The sequence below is a fragment of the Heptranchias perlo genome, chromosome 10, assembly GCF_035084215.1.
Source record: "Heptranchias perlo isolate sHepPer1 chromosome 10, sHepPer1.hap1, whole genome shotgun sequence".
NCBI lineage: Eukaryota > Metazoa > Chordata > Chondrichthyes > Hexanchiformes > Hexanchidae > Heptranchias > Heptranchias perlo.
Genome location: NC_090334.1, coordinates 78,073,991 through 78,091,672, shown reverse-complemented (window position 1 = coordinate 78,091,672; position 17,682 = coordinate 78,073,991). Strand labels below are relative to the sequence as shown.

At 50.5% G+C, this 17,682-nt stretch overlaps 1 protein-coding gene across 6 annotated transcripts in view; it reads right to left on the bottom strand.

The window, feature by feature from the left end:
* Positions 1-15,206: 15,206 nt before the first annotated feature.
* The window catches only part of tdp1 (tyrosyl-DNA phosphodiesterase 1), a 167,320-nt gene continuing 164,844 nt past the window's right edge, over positions 15,207-17,682 (bottom strand). For all 6 annotated transcript variants that reach the window (XM_067992057.1, XM_067992055.1, XM_067992054.1 and 3 more), the window contains one exon: positions 15,207-15,437. In XM_067992057.1, the coding sequence (XP_067848158.1) occupies positions 15,364-15,437 (74 nt within the window). In that variant the 3' untranslated portion in view covers positions 15,207-15,363. The remainder of the gene's footprint in view (positions 15,438-17,682) is intronic.

The following is a 17,682-nucleotide window of genomic DNA, read 5'->3' as shown; positions in this document are numbered from 1 at the left end:
ATTGGGGAGGAGAGAGATTGGGGAGGAGAGAGAATGAGGGAGGAGAGAGATTGGGGGAGGAGAAGAAAGGGGGAGGAGAGAGATTGGGGGAGGAGAGAGATTGGGGAGGAGGAGAGAGAATGGGGGAGGAGAGAGATTGGGGAGGAGAGAGATTGGGGGAGGAGAGAGATTGGGGAGGAGAGAGAATGGGGAGGAGAGAGATTGGGGGAGGAGAGAGAATGGGGAGGAGAGAGATTGGGGGAGGAGAAGAAAGGGGGAGGAGAGAGATTGGGGAGGAGGAGAGAGACTGGGGGAGGAGAGAGAATGGGGGAGGAGGAGAATGGAGGAGGAGAGAGATTGGGGGAGGAGGGAGACTGGGGGAGGAGAGAGATTGGGGGAGGAGAGAGATTGGGGAGGAGAGAGTTGGGGAGGAGGAGAGAGATTGGGGAGGAGAGAGACTGGGGGAGGAGAGAGAATGGGGAGGAGAGAGATTGGGGAGGAGAGAGAATGGGGAGGAGAGAGATTGGGGGAGGAGAGAGAATGGGGAGGAGAGAGATTGGGGGAGGAGAAGAAAGGGGGAGGAGAGAGATTGGGGGAGGAGGAGAGAGACTGGGGGAGGAGAGAGAATGGGGAAGATTGGGGGAGGAGAGAGATTGAGGAGGAGAGAGATTGAGGAGGAGAGAGATTGGGGGAGGAGAGAGACTGGGGGAGGGGAGAGAATGGGGAGGAGAGAGAATGGGGGAGGAGAGAGATTGGGGGAGGAGAGAGATTGGGGAGGAGAGAGAATGGGGAGGAGAGAGAATGGGGAGGAGAGAGAATGGGGGAGGAGAGAGAATGGGGGAGGGGAGAGAATGGGGAGGAGAGAGATTGGGGGTGGAGAGAGATTGGGGAGGAGAGAGATTGGGGGAGGAGAGAGAATGGGGAGGAGAGAGATTGGGAGAGGAGAGAGAATGGGGGAGGGGAGAGAATGGGGGAGGAGAGAGAATGGGGGAGGGGAGAGAATGGGGAGGAGAGAGATTGGGGGAGGAGAGAGAATGGGGGAGGAGAGAGATTGGGGGAGGAGAGAGAATGGGGAGGAGAGAGATTGGGGGAGGAGAGAGAATGGGGAGGAGAGAGAATGGGGGAGTGGAGAGAATGGGGAGGAGAGAGATTGGGGGAGGAGAGAGAATGGGGAGGAGAGAGATTGGGGAGGAGAGAGAATGGGGAGGAGGAGAATGGGGGAGGAGAGAGAATGGGGAGGAGGAGAATGGGGGAGGAGAGAGAATGGGGAGGAGAGAGATTGGGGGTGGAGAGAGATTGGGGGAGGAGAAGAAAGGGGGAGGAGAGAGATTGGGGGAGGAGAGAGACTGGGGGAGGAGAGAGATTGGGGGTGGAGAGAGAATGGGGGAGGAGGAGAATGGGGGAGGAGAGAGATTGGGGAGGAGGAGAGAGATTGGGGGAGGAAAGAGACTGGGGGAGGAGAGAGATTGGGGGAGGAGAGAGAATGGGGGAGGAGAGAGATTGGGGAGGAGGAGAGAGATTGGGGGAGGAGAGAGAATGGGGGAGGAGAGAGACTGTGGGAGGAGAGAGAATGGGGAGGAGGAGAGAATGGGGAGGAGAGAGAATGGGGGAGGAGAGAGATTGGGGGAGGAGAGAGAATGGGGGAGGAGAGAGAATGGGGGAGGAGAGAGAATGAATGTTCCTCTCACCGATCTGTAACTTGTGCTCCAACTCTCAACAACTCTTCCATTTATTTGGACTCCTGATGTTGCATTTCAAACATTTCAAACATTTCTCCCCCTCCCTGAGATGCGGACGGGAAAGATTTCCCATTTCTCCGGTCACCTGTGGGTTCATGTCTCATTCGGGAGATCCCAGACTCGACCCTCAGTCACAGCACGACTGACTCACCCACTCCTCCTCCTGTTCCCTCCTTCCACCCCCTCACCCCTCCTCCTCCCTCCTCCTAATCCATCCTTCCACCCCCACCCTCTTACCCCTCTCTCACCCCCTCATGCTTCCTCCTTCACCCCTCCTCCTCATCATCCCTCCTTCCTAATCCTCCCTCCTCCTCTTCCTCATCTATCCTTCCTTACCACACCTCCTCCCTCAACTTCCTCCTCCCTCGCTCACTCCCTCCACCACCCTCCTCCTTCCTTCTCTCATCCCCTGCTCCTTCCTCCCTCCCTCCCTCCCTCCCTCCTCCTTCCCTCCTTCACCATGCCTCCCTCCCTCACCCAACCACATCCCTCCACATCCCTCCTCTCCTCCCTCACCACTCCTCCTTCCTCACCCACCACCTCCTCTCATCCTCACTCCACCTCCCTCCCTCCCCTACCCTCCCTCACTCCTCCTCACTGACACCCTCCTTCCCTCACTCATTCCACCTCCTCCCACCTACCCTCTTCCTCCTTCCTCCCACCTCTCCTCCTCCTGCATCCCTCCACCTCCCACCCCATCCAACCTCCCTCCCCTTACCTCCCTCCTCCTCCTCCCTCTCTCCCTCTTCCTCTCTCCCTCATTCCCTCCCTCCTCCTCCCCTCCCTCACTCCCTCCTCCTTTCATCCCTCCTTCTTCTTCACTCCCTCCTTCTCCCTCACCCTTCTCCTTCCCTCCTCTTCCACACTCCCTCCACCTTCTCTCCTCTTCCTCATTCCCTTCCCTCATCCCCTCTCATCCCTTCATCACCCACTCCTCCTCCTCCCTCCTCCTCCCTCACTCCCTCCACCTTCCTCCCTCCTCCTCCCCTCCCTCACTCCCTTCTCACCATCCCTCCACTCCCACCCTCCTCCTTCCCTACCTCCTCTTTCCCTCCTTTCCCCTCCTCCTCCCTCCCTCTCCCTTCCCTCCCTCATCATCGGTTGCTCCCTCCTCTCTACTGCCCCTCCCTCACTTCCACCTCCCCTCCCATTTCCTCTGATCTCCCTCCTCATCCCTTCCTACCCCCTCCTTCAATCCACCCTCCTCCTCCTCCTCCCTCCCTTCTCTCTCCCACCCTCCCCTCCCTCACTCTGTCCTCCTTCCTCCCTCCTCCTCCCTCACACCCTCCTCCTTCCCTCCCACACTCCCTCCCCCTCCCTCCCTGTTCTCCCAAACTCCCTCTCTCCTCCTTCCCTCCCTCACTCCCTCCCCCACCCTCCCCATTCTCCTCCCTACCTCCCTCTCTCCTCCCCTTCCTCACTCCCTCCTCCCTCCCTCCCTCCTCCTCCCTCACTCTCTCCTCCTTCCCTCTCTCTTCCTCCCTCCCTCCCCTTGCTCACTCCCTCACTCCCTCTTCCTCCCTCCCTCACTCTCTCATTCCTCCCTCCCTCCCTCACTCTCTCGTTCCTCCCTCCCTCTCCCTCCTCCCTCCCTCCTTACTCCTTTCCTCCCTTCACATTTAACTGGATTAGTGCGACTGGGTATTTAAAGCTGGTACTTTTATATACAAAGCCTCTCGATCTTTATTTAGATCAGAATAGTTCGTTTAATTTTGCACTTGTGAAATGTTGTGTTGAAATTGAAAAACAATTGCAATTGCTGTCACTTTATTTGATGTCCAAGAGATGCTATAAAACCTGCGGGATGCAGAATGAGGACGAGGATGATGAATACTGCATTAAACTGTGTATTTAAAAATAGTAATCGGGACTAAATTAAAGTCTTATAACTGCCTCCCACCTAAATAAATCCAATCTCAAATTTTACTTCAAGCATCCACGGATTTCTCCTTGTGTTTTAACTCCACTGAAACAAAATCCAGTATCTCACTATCTTTATAGCTGATAACTTCACCTCCCTCTCCTCTCCTCTCCCCCTCCCCTCTCCCTCCTCTCCTCCTCTCCCTCCTATCCTCTCCCCCTCCCCTCCTCTCCTCCCCCTCCTCTCCTCCCCCTCCTCTCCTCTCCCTTCTCTCCCCTCCCTCTCTCCCCTCCCCTCCCTCTCTCCCCTCCTCTCCTTCCTCTCCCTCTCTCCTCTCCTCCCTCCCCCTCTCCTCTCCCTCCTCTCCTCTCCTCCTCTCCCCTCCTCTCCTCTCCCTCCTATCCTCTCCCCCTCCCCTCCTCTCCCTCCTCTCCTCTTCCCTCCCCCTCCTCTCCTCTCCCTCCTCTTCCCTCCCTCTCTCCCCTCCTCTCCTCTCCTCTCTCCTCTCCCCTCCCTCTCTCCCCTCTTCTCCTCTCCCTTTATCTCCCTCTCTCCTCTCCCCCCTCCTCTCCTCTCCCTCCTCCCCTCTCCCTCCTCTCCCCTCTCTCCTCTCCCCTCCCTCTCTCCACTCCTCTTCCCTCCCTCTCTCCCCTCCCTCTCTCCCCTCTTCTCTCCTTTCATCTCTCTCCCTCCTCTCCCCTCCCTCTCTCCTCTCCCCTCCCCTCCCTCTCTCCCCTCCTCTCCCCTCCCCTTCTCTCCCTCTCTCCTCTCCCCCTCCCCTCCTCTCCTCTCCCTCCTGTCCCTCTCTCCTCTCCCCCTCTCCACTGCACTCCCTCCTCCTCTCCCTCCCCTCCCCCTCTCCCTCTTGAAATGCATGTAGATTCTTTTTGTAAATTACTGTTTACATTTCCCTGCCAGGCAACAAATGTCATCAATGATGTAAAGCGGTCAACATCGTGGAAGTCAGGGGGACTTGGGGCGGGGAAATGGCAATAAATGAGTTAAGTCATCAGTAAAGGACGGTCATTGAAAGGCTGAGTAGGGACAAGACACTTAAATATGGGGGAGTTTGAGCAGAATGCGAGGCGGAGATGGATGGAGCACAAACTGGTAGCTAAGTATAAATCTGGCAGGTGTTTCTCTCCGTCTCTGTTGTTGCTAGGGTTTGTAAGAATCCTGCATCTAGTGATAAGAAACACGAAGGCTTATCAAGGTTCAGCAGCTTCGCAGGTTGAGTACGTTAACAGATCTTTTTTTTATTCATTCTCGAGATGTGGCCGTCGCTGGCGAGGCTGGCATTTATTGCCCATCCCTAATTGCCCTTGAGAAGGCGGTGGTGAGCCTCCTTCTTGAACCCCTGCAGTCCGTGTGGTGAAGGTTCTCCCACAGGGAGTTCCAAGATTTTGACCCAACGACGATATATGTCCAAGTCGTGGTGTTGTGTGACTTGGCGAGGAATTTAGGAGGTGGCGTTGTTCCCATGCACCTGCTGCCCTTGTCCTTCTAGGTGGTAGAGGTCGCGGGTTTGGGAGGTGCTGTTGAAGAAGCCTTGGTGAGTTGCTGTAGAGCATCCTGTGGATGGTACACACTGCAGCCACAGTGCACCGGTGGGTCTTGTTTAATTCGGCAATTCACAGCTCCAGGGCGCATCGGATCACCAGGCAGGGTGCCTCTGATTCCTCATCCATGGTTAGAGCTTTAGTACGTGCCAGGGTTGGCAGCATTGGGAGCACAGAGTGCCCACTGGTCCAGTGAGTGCCATGTGGGATTGATTTGCCTTGTGAGATCAGATTTGAAATTGCAGACTCTTAGCGGTGGCATTTGTAGATGCTCTGTTGGGATTCACCAATCACTGGTCAGTACAAAACAGTTGACTGCTAGTTTACAAAGTCCATTTTGCAGACTGACCGACTGCAGTCTACATCTAAACACATGCCACTTAACTGAAGCACTGATACCGAAGGGAATATCTCCAAAGGTGCATTCGTACAACATACGAAAATACAAAAATGATGGGCATGAAAAGACCAGCTGGTCCATCAAGCCTGCCCCACACACATGATGCCTACAGCATTGTGACGAGACACTTCCTACACCACTATAATACCGCCCCCAACCCCCGCAGTTATATAACCTCCTGAACGAGGCAAAAAAAGAGAAAAACCCAGGGACAATAAGGGCAAAAATATCTGGAAAATTCCTCTCCGACTTCCTGAGACGATTGAAACCAGTCCAGGAGATCACAAACCGGTCCAGGAGATCACAAACCGGTCCAGGAGATCACAAACCGGTCCAGGAGATCACAAACCAGACCAGGAGATCACAAACAAGTCCATGAGATCACAAATAACCAGTCCAGAAGATCACAAATAACCAGGCCAGGAGATCACAAACAAATCCAGGAGATCACTAACAAGTCCAGGAGATCACAAACCAGTCTAGGAGATCACAAATAACCAGTCCCAGAGATCACAAACCAGGCCAGGAGATCACAAACCAGGCCAGGAGATCACAAACCAGGCCAGGAGATCACAAATCAGTCCAGGAGATCAGAAACCAGTCCAGGAGATCAGAAACCAGTCCAGGAGATCACAAATAACCAGTCCCAGAGATCACAAATCAGTCCAGGAGATCACAAACCAGTCCAGGAGATCAGAAATCAGTCCAGGAGATCAAAACCAGTCCCAGAGATCACACTGACTATGTCATACATTAACTGTTAATCCACTTATACAACAACAGTCGTGAGGCTGTGAAGCAGTTTCCACTTCACAATCATATTAAATTTGCAGCTGCATTCCCTAATCGGGACCCAGCCCGATTCTGGAGGGAAGCAGTGTGAACTATTTAAAAACGTATAGAAAGTGCACTTGCTCTCACCCCACACTCTCCATATTTAAGAGGAGCTCTGTGAGCAGTGCGGTATATCCAGGGCTCCTTCCAGGAGGGCAGATGTGTTTTTTTTATTCATTCATGGGATGTGGGCGTCGCTGGCGAGGCCGGCATTTATTGCCCATCCCTAATTGCCCTCGAGAAGGTGGTGGTGAGCCGCCTTCTCGAACCGCTGCAGTCCGTGTGGTGAAGGTTCTCCCACAGTGCTGTTAGGAAGGGAGTTCCAGGATTTTGACCCAGCGACGATGAAGGAACGGCGATATATTTCCAAGTCGGGATGGTGTGTGACTTGGAGGGGAACGTGCAGGTGGTGTTGTTCCCATGTGCCTGCTGCTCTTGTCCTTCTAGGTGGTAGAGGTCGCGGGTTTGGGAGGTGCTGTCGAAGAAGCCTTGGTGAGTTGCTGCAGTGCATGCTGTGGATGGTACACACTGCAGCCACTGTGCGCCGGTGGTGAATGGAGTGAATGTTTAGGGTGGTGGATGGGGTGCCAATCAAGCGGGTTGCTTTGTCCTGGATGGTGTTGAGCTTCTTGAGTGTTGTTGGATCTGCATTCATCCAGGCAAGTGGAGAGTATTCCACCACACTCCTGACTTGTGCCTTGTAGATGGTGGAAAGGCTTTGGGGAGTCAGGAGGTGAGTCACTCGCCACAGAATACCCAGCCTCTGACCTGCTCTTGTAGCCACAGTATTTATATGGCTGGTCCAGTTAAGTTTCTGGTCAATGGTGACCCCCAGGATGTTGATGGTGGGGGATTCAGCGATGGTAATGCCGTTGAATGTCAAGGGGAGGTGGTTAGACACTCTTTTGTTGGAGATGGTCATTGCCTGGCACTTGTCTGGCGTGAATGTTACTTGCCACTTATGAGCCCAAGCCTGGATGTTGCCCAGGTCTTGCTGCATGCGGGCTTGGACTGCTTCATTATCTGTGGGGTTGCGAATGGAACTGAACACTATGCAATCATCAGCGAACATCCCCATTTCTGACCTTATGATGGAGGGAAGGCCATTGATGAAGCAGCTGAAGATGGTTGGGCCTTTGCAGCCAGCCTAAGCAGGGTTACTGCTCGATCAGGATGGCTACTAAGGGCCTTAAAAGTAGGGTTGTCAACTCTCCAGGATTGGCCTGGATTCTCCAGGAATTAAAGATTAATCTCCAGGACACTGCTGCGATCAACAGCCAGGAGAAAAATCACAGGGGCATTAACAAGATTGTGGGTTTTTTTCTTTTTCTTTGAACATTTTTGTTTTAGTTGTAAAAATATTGGAGATGGGGAAATAAGGCTGTTTGACTGTGAGTCAAGAATCATCCAATCGGGTAACAAAGTCTGTTTGCCTTCCAATTGGCCATGGGATGGCCGGGCCCTGTGAGGATTGACGTGTCCGGGAGACCAATGGCGGGAGTGCGGGGGCGGGGCGGATGGAGGCAGGAGATCAGGTAATCATAAGCTCCTGGGATTCGTCCAACCAGAGTTGAAAACTCGACTCAGATGGGTAACTGCAGTGTGAATGAAGCAGTAACGTTCATAGTCAAACTGATATATCATTGCAGGGTTGAATAGCTTGCTTAGGTCAAGGTTTTCAGCAATGGCCAATGGCAAAGCAGCTGTCACTCCACCCAACAGGCCTCACCATAATCTATTCCATTGTTCATCACACAAGTCCAATGCTTTTTAATCTTTTGACCAATCCTGAATATAGGCTGAGATTTATACAAAATAAAGAGCTGGTATCAGTAAAAAGTGACCATGAATCTGTCGGATTGTCATTAAAAACCCAACTGGTTCACCAAGTCCTTTAGGGAAGGAAACCTGCCGTCCTTACCCGGTCTGGGACTATATGTGACTCCAGTCCCCACACCAATGTGGTTTTCAACGTGGTCCTTGTTTTCAAATCCCTCCATGGCCTCGCCACTCCCTATCTCCCTAACCTCCTCCAACTCTAAAACCCTCTGAGATCTCTGCGCTCCTCCAATTCTGGCCCCTTGCGCATCCCCGATTTCCTTTGCTCCATCATTGGTGGCCGTGCCTTCAGCTGCCTAGGCTCTAAGCTTTGGAATTCCCTCCCTAAACCCCTCTACCTCTCTCTCCTCCTTTAAGACGCTCCTTAAAATCTACCTCATTGACCAAGCATTTAGTCACCTGTCCTAATATCTCCTTGTGTGGCTTGGTGTCAAATCTTGTTTGATAATCGCTCCTGTGAAGCACCTTGGGATGTTTTACTACGTTAAAAGGGCTATATAAATGCAAGTTGTTGTTGTTGACTCTTAACTGCCCTTTGAAGAGGCATGGCAAGCCACTCAGTACAGGGCTGTGGGCAATGAATGCCGGCCTTGCCAGCGACACCCAGATCCTGAGAATGAGGGTAAAAATAGGAGTCCTCCATTACTGGCTCTGTGCGGGTGAGTGCAGTGTTCAGTGAAGTGCTAAGTCATACGGTGCAGAGGTGGGGGGGGGGGGTCACGTTCCATCCCTGGGCTCTGCCGAGCTAGTTGATCTCAGCCAGGATAGCAGTTGGGGCGCTACGATTGGCTACAACCACCGCACCCACCCCCCACCCCCGTGCCCGCCCCTCCACCCCCATACCAGGTAAGGGAGGAGAAAATGAGTGCTCCTCATTGACACCTCTGCTGGAAATGTGTGTGTGCAAACGTCAACTGGGTGCTAAACAGATTTGCCACTCTCCCTAAGCTCAGGCGTGAATGAAAGCCACTTGGGTGAGGTTGCCCAGCCGTCCGCTGCAAAACCGTACCCTCACCCCCACCAACAAGTAAAAAAAAAATGTCAATTCTTACTGTGTAAATAGTGTTTCCCACTTCATTGTTGGTTGGCGCCATTACAGGCCCACAGGACATACACTTGACATCGCCAAACACCAATATCTAAACCATTGACGCTGAGACCAACCTTATTTTTTATTCATTCTGGAGATGTGGGCGTTGCTGATCAGACCGGCATTTATCACCCATCCCCTAGTTGCCTCCTGAGAAGGTGGGGGTGAGCCGCCTTCTTGAACCGCTGCAGTCCGTGTGGTGAAGGTTCTCCCACAGTGATGTTAGGTAGGAAGTTTCAGGATTTTGACCCAGCAACGATGAAGGAACGGCGATATATTTCCAAGTCGGGATGGTGTGTGACTTGGGGGGGAACGCGCAGGTGGTGTTGTTCCCATGTACCTGCTGCCCTTGTCCTTCTAGGTGGTGGAGGTCGCGGGTTTGGGATGTGCTGTCGAAGAAGCCTTGGCGAGTTGCTACAGTGCATTCTGTAGGTGGTACACACTGCAGTCACGATGCGCTGGTGGTGGAGGGAGTGAATGTTTAAGGTGGAGGATGGGGTTGCTTTGTCCTGGATGGTGTCGAGCTTCTTGAGTGTTGTTGGAGCTGCACTCACCCAGGCAAGTGGAGAATATTCCATCACACTCCTGACTGAAGTTGTCTTTTGAGCATAAAGGAATTTTAAAAAACATAATTACCTCTGGCTCCCATTTTAAAGAGGCGGCATCTTTATAAAAATGTGTTTGGCAAATCTTTGTTTGTTTGGAGATACAGAAAAGCCCTTGTGTCATTTTGCTCTCCTAATCTTCTGCTGTGGTTGCTATCCTGCACCAGGGGCTCAGCTCAAAATCCTGGAACTCACTTCCTAACAGCAGTGTGGGAGAACCATCACCACACGGACTGCAGCGGTTCAAGAAGGCGGCTCACCACCACCTTCTCAAGGGCAATTAGGGATGGGCAATAAATGCCGGCCTTGCCAGCGACACCCATATCCCAGGAATTAATTTAAAAAAAAACAGTACTTCATATGAAAACATAAAATTACAAAGCGATATTGATAGATTAAGTGAATGGGGGGTACGGTAGCATAGTGGTTATGTTACTGGACTAGTAATCCAGAGGCCTGGACTAAAATCCAGAGTCATGAGTTTAAATCCTGCCACGGCAGCTGGTGAAATTAAATTCAATTAATTAAATAAAAATCTGGAATTAAAATACTAGTATCAGTGATGGTGGCCATGAAACTACCGGATTGTCGTAAGAACCCATCTGGTTCACTAATGTCCTTTAGGAAAGGAAACCTGCTGTCCTTACCTGGTCTGGCCTATATGTGACTCCAGACCCACAGCAATGTGGTTGATTCTTAATTGCCCTCTGATATGGCCTAGCAAGCCACTCAGCTGTAAAATCTCACTATGAAAAGTCATAATAAGAATAATACCGGACAGACCACTAATAGCACTGTGGGAGAACCGTCACCACTCTGACTGCAGCGGTTCAAGAAGGCAGCTCACCACCACCTTCTCAAGGGCAATTAGGGATGGGCAATAAATGCCGGCCTTGCCAGCGACGCCCACATCCCATGAACAAATTTTTAAAAAGGGCAAAACTGTGGCAAATGGAATTCAATGTAGACAAATGTGAGGCCATCCACTTTGGACCAAAAAAGGATGTGATCGCTTTGGAGAGGGTGCAGAGGAGATTCACCAGGATGTTACCAGGGCTGGAGCGCTTCAGCTATGAAGAGAGACTGGGAAGATTGGGTTTTGTTTTCCTTGGAGCAGAGGAGGCTGAGGGGGGACATGATTGAGGTGTACAAAATTATGAGGGGCACAGATAGGATGGATACTAAGGAGCTTTTTCCCTTCGTTGAGGGTTCTATAACAAGGGGACATAGATTCAAGGTAAAAGGCGGGAGGTTTAGAGGGGATTTGAGAAAGAACTTTTTCACCCAGAGGGTGGTTGGAGTCTGGAACTCACTGCCTGAAAGGGTTGTGGAGGCAGGAACCCTCACAACATTCAAGAAGCATTTGGATGAGCACTTGAAATGCCATAGCATACAAGGCTACGGACCAAATGCTGGAATATGGGAATAGAGTAGACAGGGCTTGATGGCCGGTGCGGACACGATGGGCCGAAGGGCCTCTATCCGTGCTGTATAACTCTATGACTCTATGATAGAACAGGGTACTTTCTAAATGGTAAAAAGTTAAAAACAGTGGATGTCCAAAGGGACTTAGGGGTTCAGGTACATAGATCATTGAAGTGTCATGAACAGGTGCAGAAAATAATCAATAAGGCTAATGGAATGCTGGCCTTTATATCTAGAGGACTGGAGTACAAGGGGGCAGATGTTATGCTGCAGCTATACAAAACCCTGGTTAGACTTCACCTGGAGTACTGAGAGCAGTTCTGGGCACCGCACCTTCGGAAGGACATATTGGTCTTGGAGGGAGTGCAGCGTAGGTTTACTAGAATGATACCCGGACTTCAAGGGTTAAGTTAGGAGGAGAGATTACACAAATTGGGGTTGTATTCTCTGTAGTTTCGAAGGTTAAGGGGTGATCTGATCGAAGTTTATAAGATATTAAGGGGAACAGATAGGGTGGATAGAGAGAAACTATTTCTGCTGGTTGGGGATTCTAGGAGTAGGGGGCACAGTCTAAAAATTAGAGCCAGACCTTTCAGGAGTGAGATTAGAAAACACTTCTACACACAAAGGGTGGTAGAAGTTTGGAACTCTCTTCCGCAAACAGCAATTGATACTAGCTCAATTGCTAAATTTAAATCTGAGATAGATAGCTTTTTGGCAACCAAAGGTATTAAGGGATATGGGCCAAAGGCAGGTATATGGAGTTAGATCACAGATCAGCCATGGTCTTATCAAATGGCGGAGCAGGCACGAGGGGCTGAATGGCCTACTCCTGTTCCTATGTTCCTATATCCGTTTCTTAATAAAACAAAAGACAAGTGACGTGATGAGATTTAATGAGACTTTTGTCGTGTGTTCTGTGTTTCCAACACTTTCTGTTTTTAAGATTTGCTTTTTCTTTGAGTTGGTGCCCTTTTAAAATATTTCCCTCCCCTCTCTGTGACCCCGTTGGTGCAGCATTCCCCAGCCCAGAGAACGTGCACTCAATTGGCCCTCAATTGTATGAGATACATACAAGGTGATTTGCTCTTTGAACTTCCTTCTGTGCCTGGGTGAAGTCACGTTCTCTGAATCCATTCAGTGCCTGCCTGCCTGAATCTTGTAGACTCACGACTCGAAGGTTAGGGCTCCCTTGGTTGGGGGGGGAGGCAGGGAGGGGACACCCAGACCCACATAATCACACAAGGTGTTCCAGCAATGACAAGTTTCACCCCATTACAACAGTGACTACACTTCAAAGGGACTTCATTAGCTGTGAAGCATTTCGGGACGTCCTGAGGTCATGCAAGGCGCAATATTCTTTTTGTTCTTTATAAAAAGTTCTTTTTAAAACATAGGAACAGCAGTAGGCCATTCAGCCCCTCGTGCCTGCTCCGCCATTTGATAAGATCATGGCTGATCTGTGATCTAGCTCCATATACCTGCCTTTGGCCCATATCCCTTAATACCTTTGGTTGCCAAAAAGCTCTTATGGATGGGCAAATTAGGTGTAGTTTGCTTTTATAGTCTCCTATTCTCAAAGGATGGATGGGTTACATAAGAACATAAGAAATAGGAGCAAACAGGCCAATCGGCCCCTCAAGCCTGCTCCGCCATTCAATAAGATCATGGCTGATCTGATCCTAATCTCAAATCTAAATTCATGTCCAATTTCCTGCCCGCTCCCCGTAACCCCTAATTCCCTTTACTTCTGGAAACTGTCTATTTCTGTTTTAAATTTATTAAATGATGTAGCTTCCACAGCTTCCTGGGGCAGCAAATTCCACAGACCTACGACCCTCTGAGTGAAGAAGTTTCTCCTCATCTCAGTTTTGAAAGAGCAGCCCCTTATTCTAAGATTATGCCCCCTAGTTCTAGTTTCACCCATCCTTGGGAACATCCTTACCGCATCCACCCGATCAAGCCCCTTCACAATCTTATATGTTTCAATAAGATCGCCTCTCATTCTTCTGAACTCCAATGAGTAGAGTCCCAATCTACTCAACCTCTCCTCATATGTCCGCCCCCTCATCCCCGGGATTAACCGAGTGAACCTTCTTGTGGGAAAAAGGTGGGAAGTGGTGTTCCACAGGGATCGGTTCTGGGACCACCGTTGTTCACAATTTACATTAATGATTTGGACTCGGGAAACGGAAGTACAATTTCAAAATTTGCACAAGACACCAATTTGGGGGGTATAGTTAATAACGAGGAAGATTGTGACAAAATACAGGAAGACATTAATAAACTTGCAGAATGGGTCTGTAAGCTTCTGCTGCTGAAACCCTCATTAATGCATTTATTACCTCTAGACTTGACTATTCCAATGCTTTCCTGGCCGGCCTCCCATCTTCCACCCTCCATAAACTTGAGCTCATCCAAAGCTCTGCTGCCTGTATCCTAACTCGCACCAAGTCCCGTTCACCCATCACCTCTGTGCTCCCTGACCTACATTGGCTCCCAGGAATGCCTCAATTTTAAAATTCTCATTCTTTCCAATCCTTCCATGGCCTCGCCCCTCCCTATCTTTGTAACCTCCTCCAGTCCTACAACCCTCCAAGATCTCTGCGCTCCTCCAATTCTGGCCTCTTGCGCATCCCAGATTTTCAACGCTCCACCACTGGCGGCTGTGCCTTCAGCTGCCTAAGCCCTAAGCTCTGGAATTCCCTCCTTAAACCTCTCCGCCCCTCTACCTCTCTCCTTCTTTAAGACGCTCCTTAAAACCTCCCTCTTTGACCAAGCTTTTGGTCATCTGTCCTAATATCTCCTTATGTGGCTCACTGTCAAATTTTGTTTGATATCGCTCCTGTGGAGTGCCTTGGGACGTTTTACTACGTTAAGGGCACTATATAAATGCAAGTTGTTGTAGTTGATTGCCTAAAGCGGGTGGAGAGGAATCTTCCAGATTCTGGGCTTTATGAATAGAGGCATAGAGTACAAAAGCAAGGAAGTTATGTTGAACCTTTAAAAAACACTGGTTTGACCACAGCTGGAGTATTGTGTCCAGTTCTTGGCACCGCACTTTAGGAAGGATGTTAAGGCCTTAGAGAGGGTGCAGAAAAGATTTACTAGAATGGTTCTAGGGATGAGGGATTTCAGTTATGAGGATAGACTGGAGAAGCTGGGGTGGTTCTCCTTAGAGCAGAGAAGGTTGAGAGGAGATTTGGTAGAAGTGTTCAAAATCATGAAGGGTTTAGATAAAGTAAATAAAGAGAAACTGTTCCCATTGGCGGAAGGGTCAAGAACCAGAAAACAAAGATTTAAGGTGATTGGCAAAAGAACCAAAGGCGACATGAGGAAAAACTTTTTAGTGCAGCGAGTAGTTATGATCTGGAATACGCTGCCTGAAAAGGTGGTGGAAGCAGATTCATTCGTGGCTTTCAAGAAGGAATTGGATAAATACTTGAAGGGAAAAAATTTGGAGGGCTACGGGAAAAGAGCAGAGGAATGGGACTAACTGGATTGCTCTTAGAGAGCCGGCATGGGCTCGATGGGCCGAATGGCCTCCTCCTGTGCTGTGATTCTATGATTCTATTTTTTCTCCCTAATTATGGTTTGCTGCCTCTCCCAGGAGATCACATGGCTTCCGGGTGGGATGGGGAGTGTCTGTACCGTGATGAACAAGGCATCGCAGTTGTGTGGGACAGGCTGGATGGACCAGTGGGTCTTTTCCTGTGCGTCATTGTTTGCCTGTACATGAGCTGTGTGCGCTTGATGCTGAAGCTGGGTAGCTAAATTCACCATAACAAACACAAAAAAAAACTTCTTACAAAATTAACGCAGCGTAGGCGTTACGAGGAAAGAAAGGTTTGGAAAAAATGGATAACAGAATGAGCTCTATTCAAAAACTTTATTCTGCAAAAAAACACACATATAAACCGCATGACTGTTTCAAAAATTCAGTCCTTTCAGTTCTTCCCTCTGGGAAGTGATCAATAAACACGGCACCGAGAGGACCGACTTGTGTCTGACCAAAGCTAAAATAAGGAGAGGTTAGGAAGGGGCCCAGACGTTTCCGTGTGTGTCGGGAGCATAAAGGTAAGGAATGTTCCAGATCCACGGCCGATCTGAAAAAGAGAAAAGACCAACCAAAGTAACTAGTGGGGCGTATGAGCTCATTAACACGCTGCCTCTTTGTACAGGTCACCGCGGACAAACAATTAGGAAGAAAATCAATCCACATCACAACTGTCCTATTCATTTTACACTTGTTACTTGCTTGGTTGGTAGCACTCTTAACCTCTGGGTCAGTAGTTGGTGAGTTTGAGCCCTTAACTGAGGTTTGAGTTCCTAATTTGAGACAACACTGCAGTGCAGTACCGAGGCGGTTGCTACACTGTCGGAGTTGCAGTGTCAGCTGTGGTGCAGTGGGTAGCACTCTCGCCTTTGAGTCAGAAAGTCGTGGGGTTGAGTCCCACTCCAGAGACTTGAGCACGTAATCTAGGCTGACACTCCCAGTGCAGTACCTAGGGAGCGCTGCCCTGTCGGAGGTGCTGTCTTTCCGATGAGATGTTAAATCGAGTCCTCGTCTGCCCTCTTAGGTGGACGTAAAAGATCCCATGGCCACTATTTCAAAGAAGAAGAAAAGGGAAGTTCTCCGTGGCGTCCTGGCCAATATTTATCCTTCGATCAACATCACTAAAACATAGTATCACAGTAGTTCCAGCACAGGAGGAGGCCATTCGGCCCATCATGCCTGTGCTGGCGCTTTGAAAGAGCAATCCAATTAGTCCCATTCCCTTGCTCTTTCCCCATAGCCCTGTAATTTTTTTCCCTTCAAGTATTTATCCAATTCCCTTTTGAAAGTTGAATCTGCTTCCATTGCCCTTTCAGGCAGTGGATTCCAGATCATTAAAACTCGCTGCATAAAAAATCTTTCCTCATGTCGCCTCTGGTTCTTTTGCCGATCACCTCTGATTACTGACTCTTCTGCCACTAGAAACAGTTTCTCCTTATTTACTGTCAAAACCTTTCATGATTTTGAACACCTCTATCAAATCTCCCCTTAACCTTCTCTGTTCTAAGGAGAACAACCCCAGCTTCTCCAGTCTCTCTGCATAACTGAAGCCCCTCATCCCTGGTACCCCTCCAGTAAATCTCTTCTACACCTTCTCTAAGGCCTTGATATCCTTCCTAAAGTGTGGTGCCCAGAATTGAACACAATACTCCAGCTGAGGCCGAACCAGTGTTTTATAAAGGTTTAGCATTACTTGCTTTTGTACTCTATGGGCTCGATTTTAGCACCCGCGATCGGGTGCGTTCCTGGCGGGGGGGGGGGGGGCTACGAAAATCAGGGATTCCCAGGGCGGGTCGGGAGCCCGGCTCCAACCCGCCCCATTTCCGGGTTCCCCACTGACGCGCTGACATGCGCGCGCAGCCCCCGCATGTGGGACTCCCGCCAGCAATTAAAGCCGGCGGGGTGCCACTTAAGGTATTTATCGAGGTATTTCAGGTCGTTTACAGACCTGATTAACGTGATATTTTAGGAGGGTCGGGATTTTTCAAACAACTGGGACTGTTTCCCATACTGGGGGAAACACACCCAGTTCAAATGGACGTGTTGCAGCCATCAGCCTGTGGCAGCTGCAAAGGTCCATTTGACAGGTGGGGTGGGGGGAGACCCTCACTCATTGCAGGAGGCCACTCAGTCACTTTGGACAAAGTTTGGCCTCCACCACCCTCCCCCTAACAAGAAAATTCACCAACTTGCACACTTACCCCGGGGTCCAGACACATGTACCTACCTCGCGGACCCCCTCAGATGTACATCTTCCGGATGGGGGCCGCCGTAGCTGCAGTCATGACCTTCTCGAAGGGCGAACAGCATCACCAGCCTCGCTGGCCAAGCCGTCCACCTCTGACACGTGGAGCTCCACAACACAGTGCTGTGACACATCCACCTGCACAGCAGGAGGGAGGGCAACCGCAGAGAGAGATGCGTCACAGAGGGCACTACCCTCGCCACAGGGTCCACAGACCGAGGCTCAGCTTCCTGGACCTCTCTGAGCAGCAGTGCACACGGAGGCTCAGAGTCACTCGACATGTAGTCATGGACATCTGCAGCCTCCTTCATGCCGAGCTGCTCCTGGCTGGCCTGAGCACCATCTTCTTACCTGTCGCTGTCAAAGTCACCACTGCCCTCAACAACTTCTCCTCCGCATCCTTCCAGGGTGCCAACGGGGACATCACCGATGTCTCTCAGTCGTCTGCACAAAAGAGCCCTGCAAATACACCTACACCCACTCTGCAGTGACACAATGGGTGGCATCAGTTGTGGGTCTTCATAGTGATCCGCAGGAAAGGGCATTATTG